Here is a 27,039-nt window from a genome sequence, read left to right as displayed (position 1 = left end):
CGTTCCCTCCGGGACACTCTGGCCCACTCCTCCATCACCCCCTACATCTCAACCCCCTCCCACTGCACCTTCCCATGCAACCACAGAAGGTGCAACACCTGCCCCTTTACTTCCCCCCTCCTCACCGTCCAAGGGCCCAAACACTCCTTTCAAGTGAAGCAGCACTTCACTTGCACTTCCCTCAATTTAATCTACTGCATTTGCTGCTCCCAATGCGGTCTCCTCTACATTGGAGAGATCAAACGCAGACTGGTGACCGCTTTGCGGAACACCTTCGGTCTGTCCGCAAGCATGACCCAGGCCTCCCTGTCGCTTGCCATTTCAACACACCACCCTGCTCTCATGCCTACATGTCTGTCCTTGGCCTGCTGCAATGTTCCAGTGAAGCTCAACACAAACTGGAGGAACAGCACCTCATCTTCCAACTAGACACTTTACAGCCTTCTGGACTTAGCATTGAGTTCAACTTCAGATCATGAACTCTTTCCTCCATCCCCACCCCCTTTCTAATCCCCCTTTTTCCAATAATTTATAATTTTTAAAAAATATATATTTTCATATATTTTTCTTTTCCCACCTATTTCCATTATTTTTCAATGTATTTCCATCCATTGTTTTATCTCTACCTTTTAGCCTATTTCGATCCCTTCCCCCCCACCCCTACTAGGGCTATCTGTCACTTGCTCGTCCTGCTTTCTACCCTTAATGTACCCATTAGCACATTTCTTAGCTAATATCACCACCGTCAACACCTCTTTGACCTTTTGTCTATGACATCTTTGGCGATCTCTTCTTTGCCTCCGCCTATCACTGGCCCTCTATCCAGCTCTACCTGTCCCACCCCCATCAACCAGCTTATATTTCACCTCATTTCAATTTTTCTTAGTTCTGATGAAGAGTCATACAGACTCGAAACGTTAACTGTGTTCCTCTCCGCGGATGCTGTTAGACCTGCTGAGCTTTTCCAGCTATTTTTGTTTTTGTTTCAGATTTCCAGCATCCACAGTATTTTGCTTTTATTGTAGATAGATTCTTGTTAGGCAAGGGAATCAAAGATTATCAGGGTTATATGACAATGTGGAAATCGAAGCACAAGAAGATCAGCCATGAGCTTTTTGAATGGCGGATTGGCTCGAGGGGCCAAGTGGTCTCTTCCTGTTCCTATTTCTTATGTTCTTAAAATGTAAGCCATCATTATGCACCTGACACCTTATCAATCTTAACTAGATTGTTTAAGGCTTCCCAATCCCTCTCCCTTGACCCCACTCTCACTTGAAAGGAACACGTAATATTAGGGAGGCTGGGTGGCGTCGAGCTTCTTAGAGCTGCACTCATCCAGGCAAACGGAGAGTATTCCATCACACTCCCGACTTGTGCCTTATAGATCATGGAAATCTTTGGGAAGTCAGGAGGTGAACTACTCACTGCAGGATTCGTGGGCTGCTCTTGTAGCCACATTATTTAAATGGCTGGTCTAGTTAAGTTTCTGGTCAATGGTAACTCCCCAAATGTTGATGATGGGAGATTCAGCAATTGTAATGCCTTTGAATCGCAAAGATAGATTCTCTCTTGTTCGAGATTGTCATTGCCCGGCACATGTGTGGAATGCATGTGACTTGCCACTTATCAGCCCAAGTCTGAATGTTGTCAAGGTTTTGCAGCATGGAGGCACAGACTGCTTCAGTATTTGAGGAGTCACAAAGCAGGTGAAGACACTACCCAGCAAAACTCTTGCAGAGATACCCTGCAGCTGAGATGATTGGCCTCCAACTACCACAATTATTTTCTGCTTAACTAGGCATGTCTTCATCCAGATGAAAATTTTCCCCTTGATTCCTATTGACATCAGTTTCGCTATGGCTCCTTGGTCAAGTGCTGGCTTGATGTCAAGGGCAGTCTCACGCTCACCTCAACTCCTGAATTCAGCTTTGTTGTCCATCTTTGAACCAAGGTTGTAATGAGATCTGGAGCCAGATGCCCCTACCAGAAACCAAATTGAGCATTAACGAGCAGGTTATTGCTGAGTAAGTGCTGCTTAATAGCACTGTCGGTGACACTTTACTGATAATTGAGAGTAGCCTGATAGGGCGGTAATTAGCTGGTTTGGATTTGTCCTTTTTACTGGAACACCTTGGCTTAGTGTGTAGCTAGCTCTGGAGCACAAGTCTTTCAGCACTACTGCCGAGTTGTTGTCAGAGCCCATAGCCTTTGCTCTATCCAGGACCTTGAATTTTCTTGTTATCTGGAACTCGCTGCCTACAAGTGTAGTTGAAGCGGAGATGATCAACAATTTCAATGAAAATTGGATAGGCACTTGATGGAAAAAAATTGCAAAGCTATGAGGATAGGGGGGGGCATGGGCCTGACTAGATTACGCTACAGAGAGCTGAATGGCCTCCTCTTGTGACTATATGGATAGAATTTTCCCTCTTGGAGGAGGGGCGAGAAACTGAAGCCTGGACTGTTTCCAGGTCCTGAATCTGTCCCCGGAAATAGTCACCGGCCCTGATTTCCGTGGCAACATCACTTTGCCTGTGGAGATGGCGCACTGTCCAATTAAGGACAACGGGCAAGCTCTTGGAGCTGTAGGACTAATCAGAGATCTTTTAGCTTGAAAGAAGCAGCAGGCTGCAATAGTGGGTAAGTAAGGGGCAGGGCAGTTCAAAATGGAGGCACTTTATCTCCATTTTTAAAAAAATTAAATAAAAAAATGGATCTTGCTGTCAGGCTACCCTGTGGGATGGGGGAAACACCTCTACAATGTGTACCCAGGCACCAGGGCAGGCCTCTAGGCCTGCTTGGAGCACTGCCCCTGCCCCCCAACTCCGGCCTGCTACTGGGAAGCTGCCTCAAGACACCTAAGCTGGTTGCAGGGGCCTGCAGGCCAACTGGAAAATCCCACTTGGCCTTCTTTAATTTCCCTCAGTAGTCTCTTAGCGAGCCATGTCAGCTCCCCGCTGCATGCGGGTGGGTAGCCTTACTGCCCCCTCCCCCCAATTTGGTATCCACAAAAATGGCCCAAAGGCGGGATGGAGCTGGGGAACTGGCATGACTGTCGGTAGGGCTCATTTTATCTCCCTCCAGGCTCCATTCCCATTCCCAGCCCCAGCCCCATTGGGGGCTGAAAATACTGCCCCATGACTCTAAGATGAGGGGTGATTTTAAAATAATTTTGTAATGTCTTGATTTTTAAAATTCAGTTAACATAACCTTTTTAAGACACAATTTGTTCTCATGTGCATCAGGCCAGAACCTGCCAGTCAATTGCCATCAAAGATTTCTGAAATACTATGAGAAAAGATTTACATTTCTCTAATGGGGGTTCAGACTATTCATTGCTTTCTTGTTATTCAGTAATCTTTGATTAACATAATTGATTCAAGTGTAAGACTCAGACTGATTATCTCTTTCACTCAGTCCCCAGAAATGAAATTGGATCAGTTCATGATTTGCTTCCTGGATAGTCTAAATTTCTATATTTGTGCCTTATTGGTGCTGTAAATATAAATATATTTGAAAATTGGCAATTTGGGAGAGAATTGAAGTGATGAGTTTGACTGTAACTGATCGTTAGCAATAAGGCCGCATGTCAGTTGTGATAAAATTTATTTATGTTTTTGTAATATCATCGAATAAAGTCAGGGAGCTAGAAATTTAAACTACCTCTATGACAATATACTGTAGCATGGACTATACCTGCTCCTTGTTGTTCAGTTCATCCTCACTGCCAAGGTCAACTAGTGCATCCGCTGTATGTGCTGTCTGTGCGCAATCACAGCCCTGATGTCAACGGATTGATGCAATGCAAAAATGCGAAAGTCAATTAATAAATGTGCAGGCAACCCCTTCCTTACTCCTGAAACAGCAAGCGCTTGAAGCAAGGTGGGCCCCGTTCTGGTGCTTTTTAAAGGGCTTCTCAACAAATTGCATCTAGGGTACTTTTGACTTGCTTGTGCTGAAGCAAAGTTGGCGGAAGCACAATGGTGAGTTGCTGGAGGAGTTTGGAGGTTTTTGCTGACCTCAGAAAGTTAGAAAATATCATTGACTTGCATAGATATGGGAGCAGTAGTTGCAGAGTTGCTTGCTCTGGACATGCAGAGGAGGAGGCAGAGAGTGAATCTCTGTGAGGAGGGAGGAGAAAGAGGCATCTTCTTAAGAAGCCCTACCCCAAGAAGGTCTACAGGGAGCACCAATCCTGTGTTGTAATGAGCCAGGAGCTGTGCCTTAGGAGACTTCACTTCACAAAGGAGATGGTGATTGAGTTTTATCACCTCCCTCCAGACAACTTGGAGCTTCAGACCAGATAAACGATAACCCTCCTATCCGCTATGAAGATCACTGTCACTTCTTTCTTTGCAACCAGACCCTTCCAGGCAGAAGTTGGCAACATCAACAATGTGTTGCAATTCACCATCCACAGAAACATCAAGGAGGTGACACAAGAACATAAGAAATAGGAGCAGTTATAGAGCATATGGCCCATCGAGCCTGCTCCACCATTCATTACGATCATGGCTTTAGCTCCATTTTCCTGGCGGCTTCCCATGTCCCTTAATTCCCTGAGAGACCAAAAATCTGTCTATCCAGTCTTAAGTATATTCAACTATGGAGCATCCATTGCCCTCTGGGGTAGAGAATTCCAAAGATTCACCACCCTTTGAGTGAAGCAATTTCACCTCATCTCAGTCCTAAATGATCGGCCCCTTATCCTGAGACTGTGTCCCCGTGATTTAGATTCCCCAACCAGCAGAAACAACCTCAGTGTCTACCCTATCAAACCCCTTCAGAATCTTGTAAGTTTCAATGAGATTACTTCTCATTCTTCTAAGCTCCAGAGAATATAAACCCAATTTACTCAGCCTCTCATCATAGGACAACACCCTCATCCCAGGGACCAATTTAGTGAACCTTCACTGTGCTGTCTCCAATGTGAGTATATCCTTTCTTAAGTGTGGAGACCAAAGCTGCACACAGTACTCCTGATGTAGTCTCACCAAAACCGTGTGACAGAGTTCCTTTACAAGAGGAAAGGGAGTTTATCCTCTTTTCCCTGAGGAGGGAAGACCAGGATGAAACGGCACATGGGTTCCCCAGGATAGCGGCTTTCCCGATAGTGCAGTTGACTGCAAGCATGTTGCTCTGTGCGTCTCCCATATCAATGGAGAGAGATACTGCAACCACATGGGCTATCAGTCAGTCAATGTGCAGTTGGTGTGTGACCACGCCAAGAAATTCATCTCGGTGAATGTCTGCTATTCTGGCAGCATTCACAATGCTTTTATCTTGTGACAGTCTATAATTTCCACCATCTTCACCATCTAAGATAGACAACAGGATAGCTGTTCGGTTACACTTCACCAAGTGGTTCATAACCCCCTTCCACCATCCCACCACATGAGGTCAGAGAGCCTTTGGTCACAGAAGGCCACAACACCATGGAGCAAACCATTAAGTTCCTACAGTCAAGATTTTGCTGCTTAGATCACTCCTGTTCATGCTTCATGGAGCCAGTACCACTCCAAAGGGCAGTGCCCCAACAACCTTAGTAATCTACTGGAGCATGAAAGCCTGCATGCACTGTTGAGCAATCACATCCACATCCACAATGACAGTTGTCTGTGCTGGATGGCAGCAGCCTGAGTCTGCATGCCAGTGGGCAGGGATCTCGACCTCTGCCTGAGCTTCCACTGCAGAACTAACATGCCGGGAGGCCTCTGTCTTTGGTACAATAGATGCTGAGATAGTGATGAGCAAATGCTCCATTTGGTCTGGCAGTGCTTCCATAGCAGAGTTCACCCCTTCCATGGTGAAAAGAATGGGCTTCAAGCTCTCTGCGATGTCCTGTGCCACAGTTCAACTGGATTCCTCAATGCTTCTATTCAGTGATAGGAGCCTATCTGGCAGGCCTGAAAATGCACTAAATATCTTGGTGTGCATGTTCATCAGCATTTTCCTATAGTTCTGAGGTTCTCGACTCAGTCCCCTGCAGCAAAACTCGTCTGCTACCTTACCCTCCCAGGAGTTTGCATATAAGCTGACCTATTCCCAGGCCTGGCTACAACCCACTTATTCCCAGTGACCCATCTTGTGCAGATCCCTGCTCTAGCACTGCACAAACATTAGAGGTTAGCATAATGTCTGAGCTGGTAGCTACAAGTGTTAAGTCAAGTGACAATATTTCTTCTTCAAAGACTCTCGCCCTTCCACCTGAAACCACTGTGGCTGAGAAGTTTGCAGTTTTTGACTAGATTAAAGCACTAGCATAGGGGAAGGGTAAAGTACGGGGTGATGGGAGGAAATCATAAGGTCCACAGTTACTCCATCGGTAGTTTTCCATTTCATAGCACCTTTCAGGATGAGAGTGAGTAGTGAGTGGAGAAGGTGCATAAAGCAGTAACTTACCATTTTCCATGATGGCCTTGCCCATAATCCTTTGGACCAACTCTTGAGGGTGGTGAGAGGATCAATCCAGGGATCACCTGCTTTTCCCATCTGATGTGGGAAGCCTTCTCCTACAAAGATGAGGGCAGAAAGCCAGTGACTATGTATCTGTGTATATGGGTAGTGCGTCTGTTGTAATGGGTGGGATATGTGATGTTCAGATGCATTCACTCACCCTGACTACCTAAGAAAGGTGATTAATCCTTTTATGGCATTGCTGCTAGCTTCTGGGTGGCAAGCTGTGGTATTGACCACCCTTACCACCTATCCCATTCCTGTCAGAGGGTTAGTCTTGAGGGATTCCTGCCCCTTGTTGGAAAGATGGCCTCTTTTCTGGCCTCAGCCTCTCAAGACAAGTGCATCTAGGGTGGCGTCACTAAAGCTGGGGCAGTGCTGTGCTTCTGCTGATGTTCCATAGCTTCTCCCTGCATGACAAATAATTATCGGGCAGCCTGCATTGCATTGCTGCAACTTCTCTTTTATAGGAACTGTACCTTTAAAAAAGCAAGGTTGCCTGGAGCAACGATACTTGAGAGTCCTCCTCCCAAGGAGTGTGTAGAGGATGGCAGCAGAGAAACAGAGTTTGGGGCTGCGCAGGATCTGATCCTGGCCACAGCATTGCCAGAAAAGAGATTGATAGATGAATTCTGTGTCTTACCCACCTGGTTTCCAACGATTGCAGACACACAATGAATCACAGTCACTACACCCAAAAGGTGGAGTGAATACATTTCACGCCTGAAATTTCTTCAGGAGTCCAGATTTTGCTCCTCACTTAGATCAGACTCCATTTCTTCTTGCCCCTAGTAGGACTCATTTACATCTCTCTGGAGGCCAGTAAACCTCAATTAATTTGGTGTTCTAGCTTCTAATGTTTTGCTGAGTTCCAGCTGAACCAGAGAAATGGCAGCACCTGTCATAGGGATACCTTGTCCTTGGTTCAACTCCTGGGTGGTCTTGTTAGAGGTAGGTAGAATTTTCATTCCTTATAAAACTTAATGCAAAATCCTGGAACTTTGCAGGAACGTGGCACAAATGGTTCCTTGACATTTTCTGGTGGGTTTTACCCAAGTTATGGCAAGTGTCTGGTGGAGTTTCTGAGGCAATACTGAGCTATATTAAGCAACTCATCTTTGTTTTTATGTCTTTTTTATGCGACTGTAAGCAGAGGATTACAGATCCTGACAGCAATAGAAATGAAAATCAGGAAGAGTGTAAAGTGGGATGTCAGTTCTTTAATGTTCATTTTGCTCGACTGTCCAAGATGAATTTACACTCAGTGTCTTCTTCAGAAATATGTAAAACTTAGCACAAGTCAATCTCAGGTCTGTTCTGTTGATTCTTCCTGTTGAGATGCAGAATTTTTCAATGGTGGGGTTTCTCGCCCACCACCTGAAGAGATGGCAGGGAATGCGTCCTGATCAGAGCAGCCCCACAGCCATTTGTGCTCCATGGAGCATTAATTGGCTGGAAACAGGACTTGCAATCCTCACCCAGGCAGAAGTCCCACTTCAGAGAGCTGCTGGTCAATCTGATTGGAGAGAGGGACGGGGCTCTTGATGGATGGCGAGGATGGGGAGTTGGGAGAGAGCACCTGCGAGATGTAGATTTTGGTGGTTGGGGGTGAGGGGGGCGGATGAGGAGAGATGGTTGATGTGGAAAGGGGGCCCTTGAGGGAGGTGCCCTCTTCCTGCCTGAGGCCCAAGCAGGGTAACCTGCTCAGCTTAACCGCACCCCTGAACTCCTCCAACCAGCCTCAAAATTGATGTTGGATGAGCAGTGGCCCTTATGTACCTGGCCAATAATTGACCCAAGACCTCACCCACCTCACATAAAATTGTGGACTGGTCAGGTGGGAGGACTGCAGGAAGGCCACCCGGAGAATTTTGCAGGAGCCCATCTGAGGGCGGGGGACGATAAAATCCTGCGCCAGGTCTTTCATTTAAGCTAGCGTTAATTTAACTACACTATATATTTTTATGACATGATGATTGGGGCTATATTTATGTTTTGGATTTGAATAGTGTTAAAGTTAAGGCATAGAGTTTCTGCTTGGTTGCGCTATTCTTTTCAATGAAGTTCATACAAAGTCAGCATAACCCATTCAAAAGTGCAGATTATGTTCAACGCAAATCAAGTTTCTTCGATCTTTTGTGTTATAAAATGTTGCACTACAAGCCAGCAACACCCACAAAACTGACCAGGCTTTCGGGATGAATTAATCGTCATTGGGAATTTCCATTAATTGTGCTTGTTTGCAGACCTTCGAGGAGGCTCTACAAATTAAGTTGTTTCTTTTGGTGCATGGACACTAATAGACAAGATTTAGAATTTTTTGAATGTAATTTTTTTTAAACTGCTGCTGTGCCCCAGTAAAACCAGCAAGTGGTTCTATTTTTTTTGAAGTTGTTTTCTGTAATTTAAAATCGTGTTACTCACAGGTAGTGTATTAGATACGGATGAAAATGCTTAGTTTTGTGATAAAAACCCTTTTTCAGCTGCATTAATCAAACTACATCAAATTAACACTCATTTTTAAATATATATCAAGAAGTATTTTTCAAGCAAAATTATTTTTAAAAATTGTTTTAAGACACTGTCCAGTTGTGTGGTTCATAATGAATTTTGTATATGGCAAAATGCAAATCAATCTGAGTGAAAACTCGAGAAAAATTCACTTCCCAAAGCATGTGCAATTTGCGCCTAACTCATTGATTGCATCCTAAGGGAAATACCCTACCCTAAGGTTTTAACATTTGAAATTCCACATACATCTGTGGGAGCTAGACTTTCAATTTGTTGTAATTTCCACTACAGCCAACAATTTGACGTTGATAGTTAGTCGGCATGACTTGAAGAAAGCCAAAGTGTTTCGTGACATCCATTTACAACAATTGCATGACTTGAAATCCCTACGGAATCTATAAACAGACAGCTCTTAAACTGTCACTTTGAATTACTGCCACTTTATACTTTCCCCAGAAATATATGACTTATTTATGTGTTATTGACAGCATTTGTAATGTGTTGGTGCTTTTATTGTGTTGTGTGTGTGTAATAAAAAGGTTAAGGCTATTTGAGATGTTAACTTCTGTGGGGATTGGATTTTAATTTTGTTGTGAAAGTATCATGACTAAAAACAGATATGTTTATGTGAGTAAAGTATCACTGATACTCGTCACATTTTTCCCAAAGGATTTTTTATTTAGTGGATAAAACAATGATGGAGCCCAGCATGAGTGCAAAAGATAAGATTGAAACATTTGCAACTATTTTCAGTTACGAGGTTGGAGTGAATTATCCATCCAGGCCTCCTCCAAGTTCCGCAATCACAGGATTCCAGTCTTCCAGTCCAACCAATCCAATTCACTCCATGTAAGATCAAGAAACAGCTGAGTGCATTGGATACAGCAAAGGCTATGGGTCACAACAACATCCTGGCTGTAGTACTGAAGACTTGTGCTCCAGAACTAGCCTCGTCCCTGGCCAAGTTGTTCCAGTATATGTCCCAGATATGTCTTGTTCTCAAAAAGCAGGTCAAATCCAATCTGACCAATCACTCCCCTATTAGCCTACTCTCAGCCATCAGCAAAGTGATGGAAGGTGCTATCGACAGTGCTATCAAGCAACATTCACTTGGATTCTGCCATAGGCAAACCCATTTGCTTTGCCTTTCATTCAATATTGTTGGTATCTCTAATACAAATCTGTATTTTCACTTCTGTTTGTTTTCTTCAATTATAAACCTTAGTAAAATGCTGTGTCCATCAGGTTTGATGTTTACACTCATGCTCATGTTCTATATCTTCATAATATCGACAGAATCTTGCTTTAACTCTTACACAATAAGCACTAGAAAGTGTGTCAGTTCACACAGAACTATCAGAACCTTTTTGAGGAATCCCATTCTAACTGTCTTCTGTTTTAGGTTGCACAGAAATCATATTTTTACAACTTATTCCACTACTCTGCCAGTTATTGGCTTTTTAGTCATGCCAGGTTATATTCCACTGGAAGCTATTCTTTGTGTGTGAACCTTGACATTAAATGTCTGCAGCCTATCTAAAAGCTGGGGATATTGTAGCTGAATACGTCTCCTGTTTTAATTTAGCGCGGCTTTGCATTTTTCATCCGCGATCCCTGCCATCTGGAGCAGGAATATTGTCTGATTTGTTTCCTTGCCTTCCTGGCTTAATTGTGCACCCCTATTTCCACCATAGCTAAGGTTCCCTAACTTCATAAAGGTTGAATCAGGGATCTTCCTGATCTGTTTGGTTCAGTAGCACTGCACTCAGCACCTTTATCTCCTATGCCATGGCATAACCTTGCATTTTGCTGTAGTGTGTTTGTGTCATTTTTTATGAGGAAATAAGTAGCTTTAAGAAAAAAATAGCTTTGTCACTCTCTTTGCTTTTAGGTTCAACTCAAAACCAGTTTATCGAGCCAATACATAATTCGAACTCAGCCAACAAATACTTGTCTCTCTACACTGGAGTGTGCAGCCTTTGCATTGTCAATAGTGGAAAAGAACCATTGCATTCATGAGGTGAGAAGTCACAAGATGCCACAATTCCAGGCAACTCATGTTATATTGTAAATTGTGGAATTATACTGACAGGGACAAAATCATTTGACTGGCATTCTTTATTGCATCATAGACATTAATTAAATTGAAATGATTTAAGCTTAATAAAATATCTCTGTAAGCTGCATGTAGACTATGTGCACAAGTTTATGAAAGGCCTTGATATTTTTGTAGGGGTGGGAGGAAACACTGTAACTGACACCAAAGCAAATGTTCATTAAGTATAGATTATGCACTCAATTTCTGCCTGCATTTTAACCATTCTCTCAAACATGTCAAATAAGTATCAAGCTTCATCTTCTTTCCCTACCACCACATATCCCATCTCCAGCCCCACATTACTGCTGCCTACCAGCCATTGTAGGACATTTTCATCATGCTGAAGGAAGTGAACAGCTCATTACAGAAAGTGAAGCATTTTTTGATTCTATTTTGAGGGGGAAGTGTTGCAAAATCATAGCTTAATTTTCCTCTTATTCACTGAGCAATTCCGTAGCAGACTGATTAATATAATAAAACAACAACTTGTATTTATTTAGTGCCTTTGATGTAATGAAAGGTCCCACAGTGTTTCACAGGAATATTATAGAATAAAGTATGACCCCAAGCCACATAAGGAGATATTAGGTTAGAGGAACAAAAGCTGAGTCAAGAAGGTAGGTTTTAAGAAGTGTCTTAAAGGAGGAAAACAAGGTAAAGAGACAAAGAGTTGGAGGAAGAGTTTTCCAGAGTTTGGAGCCCAAGCAACTGAAGGCACAGCCACCAATGGTGGAGCAATTAAAATTAGGGATGCACAAAAGACTAGAATTAAATGAGCGCAGGTATCTCAGAGGATTGTGGGACTGGAGGAGACTATAGTGATAGAGAGGGAGCAGGTCGTGGAGGGATTAGAAAGTAAGGATAAGAATTTTAAAGTCAAAACGTTGCTTGATCGAGAGCCAATGTAGGCCAATGAGCACAGGGATGATAGAGGCATGGGACTGCCTGCGAGTTAAGAGACGGACATAAGGGTTTTGGATGATCTGAAGTTTACGGAGGGTCGAATAAGGGTAGACCAGGCAGGAGTGCTTTGGAATAGCTGAGACTAGAAGTAACAAAGCCTCAAATGAGGGTTTCAGCTGCAGATGAGCAGAGACAGGGGTGAAGTTGGGCGATAATATGGAGGTGAAGATAGATGGTCTTAAGTGTTGGCATGAATATGAAGTCAGAAGCTCATGTCAGGTTCAAATGTGGCACCAAGATTGTGAACAGACTGGCTTAATCTCAGACTGTTGCCAGGGAGAAGGATGGAGTCAGTAGCTAGGGATCACAGTTTGGACTGGAGACCGTAAACAGTGGCTTCAGTCTTCCCAATGTTTAATTGGAGGAAATTCCTGCTCATCCAGTATTGCTCATTGGATAACTTAGCAACAGTGGAGCAGTCAAGAGTGTTGGTTGCGAGGCAAAGCTGGGTGTTATCAGACTAGATGTGAAAACTAATGCTGTGCCTTCAAATGATATCATCGGTGGGTAACATGTGGGTGAGAAATAGGGAGGCAGCCAAGGATTAATCCTTTGGGGACAGCAGAGGAAATGGTTTGGTAGCAAATGATTCTCTGATTATGATTAGATAGGTAAGAATGGAACCATGTGAGAGCTGTCCCACCCAGCTGGACGAGAGTGGAGAGGCGTTGGAAGAGGATGGTGTGGTCAACTGAGTCAAAGGCTACAAACAAGTCGAGAAGGACAAGGAGGGAAAGTTTACCTTTGTGACAATCACATAGGCTGTGATTTGTGACTTTGCTAAGAGCTGTTTCAGTACTGTAGTGGGGTGGGAATCTGATTGGAAAGATTCAAACATGGAGTTCCAGGAAAGATGGGAATGGATTTGGGAGGCTACAAACACGTTCAAGGACTTTGGAGAGAAAAAGGATTTTGGAGATGGGAGTTTGCAAGGACGATGGGGCCAAGGGTTGGCTTTTTGAGGAGTGGAGTCATGACAGATTTAAAGGAGAGTGGGACAACACCCGAAGAGAGAGAACCATTTACAATATTGGCTAACATGCAGGCCAGGAGGGGAAGTTGAGTGATCAGCAGTTTAGTGGGAATGCGATCGAGGAAACGGGAACTGAGTCCCATGGAAAGAAAGTGGAGAAGGATATGAGCTCAGGGCTTGGGCAGGGGAGTTTTTGAAGGGAGGTTGATCAGGTGGCTAGTTGAAAGGAGGAGAACTGCAGAGGCAGCTGATCAGATGGTTTCAATCTTAGTGACGGAGAAGCCCACGAGCTCCCTGCGCATTGTTGAAGGTGAGGGTGCAGGGAATACGGGTTTAAGATGACTTACTTAAATTGAATTATCATTGCCCTTCCAACCATTCGGTTGGCGGGCGGGTGAAAAGACCAAGCAGCTTTTCGATTTTTGAGGAAACCTCATCCACAGGCGGGATGAGGTTTCCGATGTTAATTAAAAATAAAATAAAGATTTTTAAATCTCATTTTTAACATGTCCCTGCTCTTGTGACAGAGCCACATGAGGGGACATGTGTACCTTAATTTTAAAATCTTTATTTTTAATGTTAGAAATCTTCAGCTCCCTGAGGCAGCTCTGTGCCTTCAGGGAGCTTTCACTGAGCGCACCAACGCGCATACACTGACTTCTGCGCTCGCCCTGCCCGCCCCGCTCTCTCCCCCCCCCCCCCCACTCAGGCAGCGCTGAGCATTTCAGCGCTCGATTCATGCTGGCTGGTCATTAACTGGTCAGTCGGCATGAAATTGTGGTTAGGGCTCAATCGCAGGCACCGACAGTTGTGTGGCTGCTCCCTGGGCCCGCCCGACGAGGGGAAAATCCTCCCCCAAAAGTGGAGGTTCGGTTCCCTTTAAGTAAATTAGTAGCTGCAGAAATGTGGTGGTGTACAGAGGGTACAGGCTAGATAATTGGGCTTTTGAAAGTGCAGTTGTAGGTGAGTTAGGGGATAGTTTTTTTCTAGAGATGGATACAGAAGGAGGTAGGGCTGGAGCAAGGAAGGGGAATGTGGCTGGAGAATGATACAAGGAAGTGATCAGAGATGGCCTTATCTGTAATCGACACTATGGGCAGGATTTTACCGTCGGCGAGCGGGGACGGGGCGGAACTCCCAATGTCCCCGCACCCCATTTAAATTTTCAGGAAGGCGGGGGCGCAGCAAAATCAGCTACCCGCCCGCCGACCTGTCAGTGGTCAATTGAGGCCATTGACAGATCAATTAAAGTAATTAGTGGACCTGCCCGTCCAACCTTAAGGTTGGCGGGCAGGCCAGGAGCCCTGGCGGGAAGTAGAAAAAACATGAAACCTCATCCACAGGTGGGATGAGGTTTCATGTAGGGTTTTAAAAATTTTAATAAAGTTTTTTTTTAGAAATTATGAACATGTCCCAACTCATGTGACATTGTCACATGAGGGGCATGTAAGGGAATTTTTTTTTTCTACTTTTAATATTTTTGAAAGTAGAGGCGATCTCCCTGAGGCAGCACTTAGCCTCAGGGAGATGAGTGAGCTCTTTCGTGCGCATGCACAAAAGAGCGCACTCTTGATTTTAGGCATTCCTCCCCCGCCCGCACAGGGAGCGCATAGCGCTTCCCTGCGGATGTCACACTGGACGGGCCTTAATTGGCCCGCCCATGTAAAATGGCGCCGCGCCTCCGATCAGGGGCGCCGACTGGAAGCGCATCCATACGCATCCGCCCAACAACTTTTTAAACAGTGATCCCTAGTTCTATATTCTCTCACAAAAGGAAATATCCTCTCCACATCCACCCTGTCAAGACCCCTCAAGATCTTATTTGTTTCAATCAAGTTGCCTGTTACTCTGCTAATTTCTAGCGGATACAAGCCTAGCCTGTCCAACCTTTCCTCATAAGACAACCCTCCCGTTTCAGGTATTAGTCTAGTGAACCTTGTCTGAACTGCTTCCAATGCATTTACATCCTTCCTTAAATAAGGAGGCCAGTACTGTACACGGTTCTCCAGATGTGGTCTCACCAATGCCCTGTATAACTGAAGCATATTCCCCCTCCTCTTGTATTCAATCCCCCTCGTAATAAACGATAACATTGTATTAACTTTTCTAATTACTTGCTGTACTTGCATACTAGCCTTTTGCAATTTAACTTAACAGTGACTGCACTTCAAAGATATGCATTGTATGTGAAGGGCTTTGGGGCACTTATGAGACTTGATAATGACCTATTTTTTTCTTTTATCTGGCCATTTAATCGTTGGAGGCTTGTGAAATCTAGTTTAAGCAATAATAGCACAAGGAATGCTGTCTCTACTAACTGTCGTGTTGGTATAATGGTATAAAGGCACCAATCACTCATATGAGATTGGGTAAACACGTTGTGGATTCATTTATTTAGACTAGGCACATAAGAACAGCTTACGTACATAGGTAGAAAGTTTGAAGACATCTGCAGCAGGGCTCTGGGTGAACATTGTGTACAATTTTGGTCCCCTTATATACTTGCCATAGAGGGAGTGCAATGGAGGTTCATCAGATTAACCCCTGGGATGGCGGGATTGTCTTATGAAGAGAGACTGGGGAGACTGGGTCTGTATTTCCTAGTGTTTTGAAGAATGAGGGGTGACCTCATTGAAACTCACAAAATGCTAACAGGGCATGACTGGGTAGGTGTAGATAGGATATTTCCCCTGGCTGGTGAATCAAAAATCAGGGGACATAATCTCAGGATAAGGGGTAGACCATTTAAGACTTAGATGAGGAGGAATTTCTTCACTCAGGGGATGGTGAATCTTTGGAATTTTCTACCCCAGAGGGCTGTGGAAGCTCAATTATTGAGCATGTTCAAAACAGAAATTGATAGATTTCTGGAGACTAAAGACATTAAGGGATATGGAGGTAGTGTGGGAAGGTGGTGTTAAGGTAGATGATCAGCCATGATCTAATTGAATGGTGTGAAGCAGGCTCGATAGGCTGAATGGCCTTCTCCTGTTCCTACGTTCCTAAAAGCAAAAGTGAAACCAAGTTGGATCAAATGACACAGTTCCCTTCTAGCGATGTGATGCTGCTATCCCTTAAAGGAATATTACAACATTAATGGAATCAATAAATAGGTATTACTTCTGAATTATCAGTCATTTTTGTTGTTTTAAATCTACAGATTATTCTACGTCCTCTTCAAGCTTTGTGCTCATTCCAGCTTCAGCATGGAGCTCAGATCCATCACAGCAAGGAACATTTGATCAAGAATGGATTGTATGAAAAATCAATGCCAAAGAATAAACGTAAACTCAATAGAATGGAACGTTTAGTGAACAATGTCAAAGTATAGGGGACAAGTATGATTTTAATTAGGCTTTATTTTTTTGAGCAGAAATTTTCTTGTGGAATTTTCTATGAATCATCATAGTTTTCTATCTTTGAATTTTCATTTAGATTGCACATCAATTTTCTAAAGTCTGATTCCTGTTGTTTCCTGTTACTATTTCAATCTGACCGAACTCTGAGGACAAGTTTCCTCAGGGCTTCCCCTGCAGCACTGCTATAATTTAGGCAAAAATTCAGCAGGAATCTTGTTTACATACATAAATGGGTTCCTCTTGAAATTTCATTGGCATTATGGCAGCACAGTGACAGAAGCCCCGAGGAAAGTCACCCCTTAATAAGTTGAGGGTTAAAGCTGTTTCTTTTTTCTTTTGTTTTGTGAGGTCTACTTTACAATTCTACAGTTCTCAGTAAAGTAGTGATGGAGGGTTATATTTAAACAATATGTTTTTGTTAGCCTCACTTGGGAATTTACCTCTTTTGAACCAGAATAGGACATTTTATCCAGGCCCATCTCAATCAGGATTACCACTGCTGGTTTGTAGGAGCTTTTTGACCTGGACTTCTTTAGTCAGGACAGTTATAAGCTGAGTCGCCAGTTAGCCCACAAGTAGTTTTCATTTATCAAAGACAATAATGTACAGTTATAAATGGGACCCCAACTTCTGTTTCATACATGGAAATACCAAGTTTCCATAGTGGCTCAGAGGAAAATTCCTAATGTAAGTCATCAGGATATGAATACACTCAGACCCAGTGTGCAGTGCCAGCTTCCGTATGTGGTGGAACTTCCATCTGCCTCAAATGGAACTCATGATATTCAGGGTGGCAAAGCTGGAGGGAGGGGAATTTCTAGTCAGGAATGATAGCCCTTGGGGAAATGCCAACAGTGATTGTAACTGCTGGAACAGAGATTTTCAACCCTCACTGACAGAGGCACACTTTTAAAAAAAAAAATTAAATTTCTCATCCCTGGCCTCCTTTATACTGAACATTCTGTTTTCTAGTTTGAAACTGGCCTTTGGCACTTGGAGTGATGACGTGAGGTCTATCAGGCAGTGGGGGAGGTGTGATGCCTTGATCTTGGTTCCCGACTGGACCTCCAAATTTGCCAATATTTCAGAATAATTGAGCCTCTTCAGTAGGGAGCTGTTATGAAACTGGCTGTGGTGATACCAGCAGAATTTTCTCTAGTTGCTGTGCCAGGGCTATATTTCAACCTCCTCCTCTGCCCGTCTCCCCTTTTCTGGCAGGTGCCATTCCATAATTAGGTGGCCTACCCATTACCGCAGATACTTTGACAGGGTCAGGTGTGGAGTTCATGTATATTCTCCCTGGCTAAAATGCAAGTGGAGTGGTACTATACATTTTCAGGATCTTTGATTTGAATTAAGGTGCTGTTCTACCATGTACCTTTCAGTCCTTTTGAAAGAAAATCTTGGTGCATCCCTGTGCAGTTCAGTTCACAGTGTAAAGTTGATATCAGCCATTTATAATACCTTAACAATTCAAACCTCCATATTCATCAAAAAAAAGGAAAGAGTAATCAAAAGTAAAGGTTTGTGCATTCAAATGTGTTTCTGATCGTTATCTTACCAAATCCTGCAGATATCAGGGTGTCATCTAAGATAGCACGCTAGACAGGAACCGCAATGCTTCACATTTAGAATGGAGTAATAAAAAGAATTGAAGTTGAACTTTGTGTATTTATTTGTTTGCAGTGGAGGAGAATTCTTTTGTTTTTTTTCTGATCTGCAGTTGTTTGGGGAAGTAGTAGACTACAGCTAACGCGTGCTAGAGGACTTGAATCCGCTCCCTACAGATCATAATGGGACTTTAAGCTTTGAAGTTTGCTTGTTAGGGGTTAGAAAGAAAAATAATTAATTTAAATGAATCTGTTCATCTACACAGCTGCTTCTCCTGCATTGCTTTTGCATTTTAACTCTGTGTAACTCAGTCCGGGCTGGAATAAAGAATTAATTCTGATGCAGGATTTAAACCACTGCAACTTGTAAATGGTGCAGTGATAATGGGCAGTTGCTGAGTCATCAATATTCATAGACAAAGTTTTAAAAAGAATGAAACAAATGGGGAATGAGGTGTTGTACAGAGTTTCCAACTACAGTTCCTCATACTGTCTATTGCTGATAACAAGCTTGCTACCAGTCACTTCAGGGGGTTCTGAATGGGAGAAACAAATAGATGTTCAGTTGCCCAGGTCACTTTTTAGTAACTGTCAGAGAACTGACATTAGTTGCAACCCGAGGTATAACATCAAGCCCATGCTGCTAATCAAGCAAGGTGCAGAGTGTGGGGACAGAGAGAGAGAAAAAATGTGGGAAGTAAATTCCAAACCCCTGGTGGCTGTGTATTTATTTTATCACATCAATGTAAGTGAATTTTTTATTCGCTTCACTTGAGCTGATTTTTAAAAATATCTGCTCTACATAATAGATCGATGGTTTACATTAATACAATCAATCTAGTGGAAGTATCACTTGCAGATTTCATTGCTATCAATGTGACATCCAACAATGAAAGTAGAGATATATTTACTATGATGTTTTACTTAACTTTTCTATCCATTTTTAATAAAGAGCAGTTGGAGGAAGGCTTTTCTTGGTACCTTTTGACTATTCATTTGTGTATAATATATAATGATTTATTTTTTTCTGTAATTTGTTGCTGATTATAAACCCATGCTATTTTACAAGCAACTGCCTGGAGATTAACATTGGTAGAAGACCGAGAACAAATTTCAAGCCCCTGCTTTCAATCAAGGTGCAGAATATGAAGAAATGTATGGACAAATAAAATTAAGGAAATAAATAAATATACGATGGCCTTGATTTCCCTGGAGCTGTGGAGACTTGGTGAATCTTTAAAAATGGCGGGTGAGACAAATCCCATTTTCGCTGGTAGGGGAAAGGGGTTGGGGCGTGACTCACACCTGAGGGAAATCCAAGCTCAGCAGGACCACTTGAACTCAGTGCTGAGGCCAAACAGGCCCATGTAGCAAGGGCTTTAACCCATAGCGTGGGAGTCACGATTTTTTAGAGCGGACGTAAATGCTCTTGAAGGGTGGGTAAGGTCTGTAGAACTGTCATGATGTGAAGTTAATTAAACCCCCAACCCTTTAAAATGTTTGAAAAAACAGACTACGTCAGTGAGAGTTGAACAAATAGCTGTTTATTGACATTTCCCCAAGGGCTATCATTATGAATGCTTGGCCATTCATGGGGGCTAGAGGGTTTAAAATTTAAGGAAACAACTGAGACAAATCCCAGAGAACCAGCTGCCTCAGCACTCAGTCACCCCTGTGGTCGCCTCTGATCTACTTCTGGGGCAGCGGGCCCGATTGTACTCTTCCTCCGCCCTTCCCCTAGAGCGAGAAACGAGTCTGATGAGGCACTTTCTACCAACATGGGTCTGCAGGGTTGGGAAATTTGCCAACTCAAATGACCCAACTTGGTTGAGAAAATAGGCCCAATGTCTATGCAAGTTTCATTAAACTTCAATTTTAGTAGATTTTTGAAATATCTATTTTAATTTTAAAAGAAACACTCCTACAGATTTCATTATTGTCACTGTTATGATTTTTCCACGGGCAGGATGAGGTTTCCAACAGCAAATAAAAATAAAATTATAACTTTCAACATTTCACTTAATAACATGTCCCTGCTCATGTGACACATGTCCCCTCATGTGAGTCTTTTATAACAATTTTTAAATCTTTATTTTTAACGTTTAAAACTCATCTCCCTGAGTCAGCTCTGTTCCTCAGGGAGCTTCTCCTGTGCGCATCTGCGTATATGCGCAAACTTGCACTCTCGCCCTCCTCCTCCCCTCACACAGGCAGCGCTGCCGCAAGTGACTCACACTGGGCGGGCCTTAGTTGGCTTACCAGCGCGAAATCGCAGTCCAGCCCTGATCACAGACAGCAGTCGGCTTCCCGACCGCCCCCTCCAAACCCGCCCAATGAGAGAAAATTCCTCCCGTTGGAATAAAGGGAAGTCATGGCCAGTAATGTAAAGTAATACAAGTAAACCAAAGCAAAATAAAGTTAACATAAGGTAAGTTAAGATATGGCAGGGCAGCTTGGTTGTGTGGAATGCGTGTCCTGTAATATGTGGGAAGTCGTGGACATTACTGACCTAGGCGACCACATGTTCAGTAAGTGCTGCCAGCTGCAGAAAATTGAGCTCCAGGTTTTGGAGCTCGAGCGGTGGCTGGAGTCACTGTGGCGTATCTGCGAGGCTGAGAGCTATCTTCTGATAGCATCTTCAGAGAGGTGATCACACAGCAGGTTAGGAGCATGGAGGCAGAAAGGGAATGGGTGACTGCCAGGCAGTCCAAGAGAACTAGGCAGGTGGTGCAGGTAGCACTCATTAATCAGCTTTTTGTTTTGGATACTGGTGAGGGCATTGGTTCCTCAGAAGAGTGCAGTCAGAGCCAAGTTTGTGGCACCACGAGAGGCTCGGCTGTACAAGAGTGGAGGAAGAAGAAAGGAAGAACAATAGTGATAGGGGATTCTTTAGTCAGGGGAACAGACAAGCAATTCTGCAGCCGTAGACGTGACTCCAGGATGGTATGCTGCCTCCCTGTGCCAGGGTCAAGGATGTCACAGAGCGGCCGCAGGACATTCTTCTGCAGGGAGGGTGAACAGGCAGAGGTCGTGGTCCACATTGGTACCGATTACTTAGGTAGGAAGGGAGATGTGGTCCTGCAGACAGAATTTAGGTAGCTAAGTAGAAATTTAGCAAGCAGGACCTCAAAAGTAGTAATCTCCAGATTACTCCCAGTGCCACATGCAAGTGAGTACAGAAATAGGAGGATAAGGCATTTTGAATGCGTAGCTGGAAAGATGGTGCAGGAGGAAGGGCTTTAGATTCTTGGTACACTGAGACTCGATTTGGGGGAGATGGCACCTGTACAAGCCAGACGGGCTTCACCTGAACAGAGCCGGGTCTGAGTTCCTTGCGGGGCATTTTGCTGGTGATGTTGGGAGGGCTTTAAACTAACTCAGCAGGGGTGTGGGAACCAGGAGAGAATATCAGAGACTAATACCAAGGTGCACAAAATACTGGGAGAGACAGCACTAGTTTAAAGAATAGTAAGTTAATAGGTGGAGTCAGAGTAAGGGAGAAAGTAATGAAGTCTGTATCAGGGTTAAACTGCATGTAGATGAATACATGGAGCATCATAAATAAGATTGGTGAGTTGCAGGCGCAGATTGCCATGCAAAATTATGATGATGTAGCGATAACGGAGACCTGGCTCAAAGAAGGGCAGGACTGGGTGTTAAATATTCCTGGGTACAAGGTGTTCAGGTAAGATGGGCAGAAAGAAAAGGAGAAGGGGTGGCTGTATTGTGGTTGAGGAGAGCATTGCAGTGCTGGAGAAAGAGGATGCCCCAAAGGATTTAAGGACAGGATCAATTTGGCTAGAGCTAAGGAAAGAAAAGAGTGCAATTGCATTGCTTGGTGTAACCTAAGGCCACCAACTAGTGGGAAGGATGTAGAGGAACAAATTTGCAGGGAAATTACAGAGAGGTGCAAACATTACAGAGTAATTATAATGGGTGACTTTAATCATCCAAATATAGATTGGGATAGTGGTAGTGTAAAAGACAGAGAGGGGCAAGAGTTCCTAGAGTGTGTTCAGGAGAATTTACTGCAGCAGTATGTGTCCAGTCCAGCAAAAAAGGAGGCATTGTTAGAAATGAGGTGCACCAAGTAGATCAAGTGTATCATAAGGTTTAGGGTGACGGTAGAAAAGGATAGTGGGAAATCCAGAGTAAGAATAATTAACTCCGAGAGAGCTGACTTCAATGGGACAAGAATGGACCTGGGCAGGATAAACTGGAACCAAAGGTTGGCAGGAAAACCTGTAGCTGAACAATGGGCTACCTTCGCAGAAGAAATGGTGCAGGCACAGTCAAGGTATACCCCCTCGATAGGGAAAGCTAAGGCAAATAAATCCAGAGCTCCCGGGATGAAAAAGGAGATAGAAATTAAGATATAGAAGAAAAAGTGTGCTTATGACAGGTGTCAGAAAATACAATTGAGAACCAAGCTGAATACACAAGGTTTAGAGAGGTGAAGAAGCAAATAAGAGAAGCAAAAAGGGATTAGGAGAAAAGACTGGCAGCCAAGATAAAGGGGAATCCCAAAGTCTTCTATTGACACAGTAAACAGTAAAAGGGTGGTAAAAGGAGTAGGGCCAATTAGGGACCTAAAAGGGAATTTACACATTGAGGCAGGGGGCATGGCTGAAGTGTTAAATGAATACTTTGCATCTGTCTTTACCAAGGAAGCAGATGGCACCCAAGCCATGGTGACAGAGAAGGAAACTCTGTCATAAGAAGAGGTCAAAATTGATAAGGAGCAGGTATTGGATAAACTGTCGGTACCTAAAGTTGACAAGGCACCAGGACCGGATGAGATGTATCCAACGATATTCAAGGAAGTGAGAGTAGAAATTGCAGGGCACTGGCCATGATCTTTCAGTCTTCTCTAGACTCGGGAGGTGCCAGAGGACTGAAGAATTGCAACATTATGCCCTTGTTTAAAAAAGCTTATAATGATAAGCCCAGCAATTACAGGCCAGTCTGTTTAACTTCGGTGGTGGGGAAACTTCTAGAAACAATTATTTGGGATGGAATTAATCATCGCATGGAAAATGTGTGTTGATTAGGAAGAGCCAGCATAGATTTCTTAAGGGAAAATCATGTTTAACTATCTTGCTGGAGTTTTTTGAAGAGATAACAGAGAGGGTTGATGAGGGTAATGCTGTTGATATGGTGTACATGGACTTTCAAAAGGCATGTGATACAGTGCCACACAACAGGCTTATGAGAAAAGTTATAGCTCATGGAATAAAAAGGACAGTAGCAATGTGGATACAAAATTTGCCGAATAATAGGAAACAGTGAGTAATGGCTAATGGATATTTTTTTGGGCTGGAGGAAGGTTTGTAGTGGAGTTCCCAGGGGTTGGTATTGGGACCCTGGCTTTTCCTCATATATATTAATGATCTAGATCTAGGTGTGCAGGGGGCAATTTATAAGTTTGCGGATGAGATAAAACTTGGAAGCATTGTAAACCGTGAGGAGGATAGTATAGAACTTCAAAAAGACATAGACAAGTTGGTGGAGTGGGCAGATAGGTGGCAGATGAAATTCAATGCTGTTATGACTGATGCAATTGGGAAAGCGGAGTTATTTTAAAAATCCCAGAGGGAAACTTTAAACAACCGTCATAACCAATAATTTATGTGTTATGTTTGAGATGCGACTCTAAACTCAGGAATCAGACCTCTAGTTCTCGAGGTTTTACATTAAGATAAATGAAACATTTTATTAATTTAAACAGGTTAAAAATATATATACACGTGGCTACAAATTACTACTATCATAACTTTTTAAACTAATCTCCATTGAGGCAACAGCAACCCATAGACTTAACCAGACACTAGGCAAAGCATTTTTACGTACGAATTCAAAATGAGGTTTCTTTCACTGTGGAGCCAGTTGGAGGCTTGCAGCTGCCTTTTGATCTTACATTGCCTCTGCCTGCACACACGAAAACTACTGGTTGTACCTACCAGCTCCATTGAATGTTAATTCTCATTGTATCATTTAAGTTATGAAGAGAGGTTGGATAGACTTGGGTTGTTTTCATTGGAGCAGAGAAGATTGAGGGGCAACCTGATCGAGGTGTACAAGATTATGAGGGGCATGGACAGGGTGGATAGGGAGCAGCTGTTCCCCTTAGTTGAAGGGTCAGTCACGAGGGGACACAAGTTCAAGGTGAGGGGCAGGAGGTTTAGAGGGGATGTGAGGAAAACCTTTTTTACCCAGAGGGTGGTGACAGTCTAGAATGCGCTGCCTGGGAGGATGGTGGATGCGGGTTGTCTCACGTCCTTTAAAAAGCACCTGGATGAGCACTTGGCATGTCATAACATTCGAGGCTATGGGCCAAGTGCAGGTAAATGGGATTAGGTAGGTAGGTCATGTGTTTCTCACGTGTCGGTGCAGACTCGATGGGCCAGAGGGCCTCTCCTGCACTATATGTTTCTGTAATTCTGTATCAGCAGCCTCTTTTAACTTCACCTTTTAACAATGAAACCCCTTTCATAATACCAATTTTATTAGTAATATAAACATATTGCTTGGCAGCTGCTAGAAAGGTATCAATTTTCACCCCACTTCTTGAATGCTCTATTCAAAAAATGCAAATGCACGCTATCTCTCTTACGTTTCAAAACTATTACATGTCAAAGCACCCAGACTAGCTGGCTTTAATCCAATTAAGACAGACCCACAGACTAAAACTCTATTTTAAAAGAAAAAAGTTTTCTAAAATATATACATTAATAGCTTCACGACAAATGCTGAGAAGTGTGAGGTGATTCATTTTGGTAGGAAGAACATGGAGAGACAATATAAACTAAAGGGCATGACTCAAAAGGGTGTGCAGGAGCAGAAGGACCTGGGTATGCATATGCTTGTCATTAAAGGTGGCAGGACAGGTGGGGAAAGCAGTTAATAAAGCATACAGTATCCTAGGCTATATTAATAGGAACGTAGGTACAAGAGCAAGGAAGTTATGCTGAATTTGTACAGGACACTAGTTAGACCTCAGCTGGAGTATTGTGTACAGTTCTGGGCACCACATTTTGAGAAGGGTGTGCACACATTGGATAGAGTGCAGGAGAAGTTTACAAAAATGGTTCCAGGGATGAGAAACTTAATTTATGAAGGTAGATTGAACAAGTTGGGACTGTTCTCCTTGGAGAGGAGAAGGTTAAAAGGAAATTTGATAGACATGTTCAAAACCATGAGGGAGCTGGACAGAGTAGATAGGGGAGAATCAGCAGCCGCTCGTAAAAGGATCGAGAATGAGAGAGCACAGATTTAAAGTGATTTTCAGATTTAAAGTGATTTTCAAAAGAAGCAAATCCGATGTGAGAAAAAACGTTTTCACACAGCGAGTGGTTCAGGTCTGGAACGCACTGCCTGGAGGTGTGGTGGAGGCAGGTTCAATTGAGGTATTCAAGAGGGCATTGGGTGATTATTTAAATAGAAACAATGTGCAGGGTTATAGGGAAAAGGCAGGAGAATGGCACTGTGTCATAATGCTTATTCGGAGAGCTGGTGCAGACACGATGGGCCAAATGGCCTCCTGCACTGTAACAATTCTGTAATTCTGTGAATTAGTATCTAAACCAGAATATAACCACCTCCTGAACTCTCAATGGTGTGTTATGAAAACATCTAGGATATTCTGGGAGTGATTACCAGGCTGTAGCCTTAACTCCGGTTTCTGGTGGTGTTTGTAAAGCACTGAAAAGATTTGTAAGATTTGAACCCCTTCATGAGATTCAGTTTAAAAAAACACCCACAACAACAAGTTGCATTTATCTGACATCTTTAACATAGTAAAATGTTCCAAGGCAGTTAACAAACAAAATTTGATGCAAAGCTGCATAAAGAGATATCAATAAGGTCCTTGTCCCAGACATCTTCAGCTGCTTCATCAATGACCTTCCTTCCATCATATGGCCAGAAGTGGGGATGTTCGTAGCTAATTGCACAGTTTTGGGGCTGATGGTGAAATGTCTCTAGGGCGCGCGCACTAGCCTCCAATCCTTGAGCAGTGTTGATTGCTGAGTTGGTGTGATGGCTCTAGAGGCACATGGATCCGTTGCCAGGTCAGGGGGAGCTCCTGGTAAACAGGGGAGTGGAGGTGGGCTATGAAAGGATTGAGGAATGGGTGGCTGAATGTGACGAGGGCTCTCTTCAAAGCACCTCTGAAATTGAAAACGCCTTGGCCCCTCTGACCGTGGCATGATTCCCGCAACAATTACAGAGGCTCCCACTGCACAGATACAGGTGATACAGCCTGTACTGGGCTCCTGATGGACTCTGCAACTCTGTGGGTAGTTACTCTGGCAACTAATGCACAAGAATAGCAAAACCAGCAATCTGCCCCCACATTAGTTCCAGGTTCTAGGGTGCACAATGTAGAAACATGGAAATACTTAGAAGTAAATGCATAAATATACATAGTTGCATAATGGGTAATGCATGGCACTGTGTGTTTCATTTGTGCACTTAAACATATGTTTGATATTTTACTTAATGTCATGTGATGCTTATTACCCCAGTGGTCCATGACCAGATTTAGGGATATGGAGATGGAGCCCATGAAAGGGGTAACAGAGTTGAAGCAAGCAGGAGGAATGACTGCCTGGAGGCTCATTAAGTAGCTGCTTGCCACTTAACATGACTGCTAATGCTCCTTAAGGAGGCTGCATGGCATTTTGGTGGGTAATGCTTCAACTAACACCCTTTCTTAATATCGGCCAATTGTTTGGGAATAAACACAGCACTGGTGTTGATTTCAAGCAGTAATTAAATGTTTGTTGCTTCTGGAGCTATGAAGAGAACATCTAAAACACATCAGGAGACTTTATGAATATTATGTCATTATGTCAAGATTCACCAACAGTTGAGCAAAATTTACCTGGAAATTTTCTGAGGACTTCCCCTAAAAACCATAAGTGCTGTGATACTTTACATTATAGAAATCACCAGAAGAAATTGAGTTTTATCTTTGTTCAAAGGATGTGGATGTTGCTGGCTAGGTCAGTATTTATTGCCTACCCTTAATTGCCCTTGAGAAGATGGTGGTGTGCTGCCTTCTTGAAC

General features: G+C 43.3%; 1 protein-coding gene across 1 annotated transcript in view; it reads left to right on the top strand.

Annotated features, from left to right (window-relative positions):
- dtwd2 (DTW motif tRNA-uridine aminocarboxypropyltransferase 2) overlaps window positions 1-18,950 on the top strand; it is a 171,907-nt gene extending 152,957 nt beyond the window's left edge. Inside the window, exons 5-7 of the mRNA XM_078566593.1 lie at window positions 10,859-10,987; window positions 16,162-17,674; window positions 17,720-18,950. Coding sequence (XP_078422719.1) covers window positions 10,859-10,987; window positions 16,162-16,332 — 300 coding nt within the window. The 3' untranslated portion in view covers window positions 16,333-17,674; window positions 17,720-18,950. The remainder of the gene's footprint in view (window positions 1-10,858; window positions 10,988-16,161; window positions 17,675-17,719) is intronic.
- Window positions 18,951-27,039: the final 8,089 nt, after the last annotated feature.

The sequence above is a fragment of the Cetorhinus maximus genome, chromosome 2 (assembly GCF_964194155.1).
Source record: "Cetorhinus maximus chromosome 2, sCetMax3.hap1.1, whole genome shotgun sequence".
NCBI lineage: Eukaryota > Metazoa > Chordata > Chondrichthyes > Lamniformes > Cetorhinidae > Cetorhinus > Cetorhinus maximus.
This window is presented reverse-complemented; position numbering and strand designations above follow the sequence as displayed.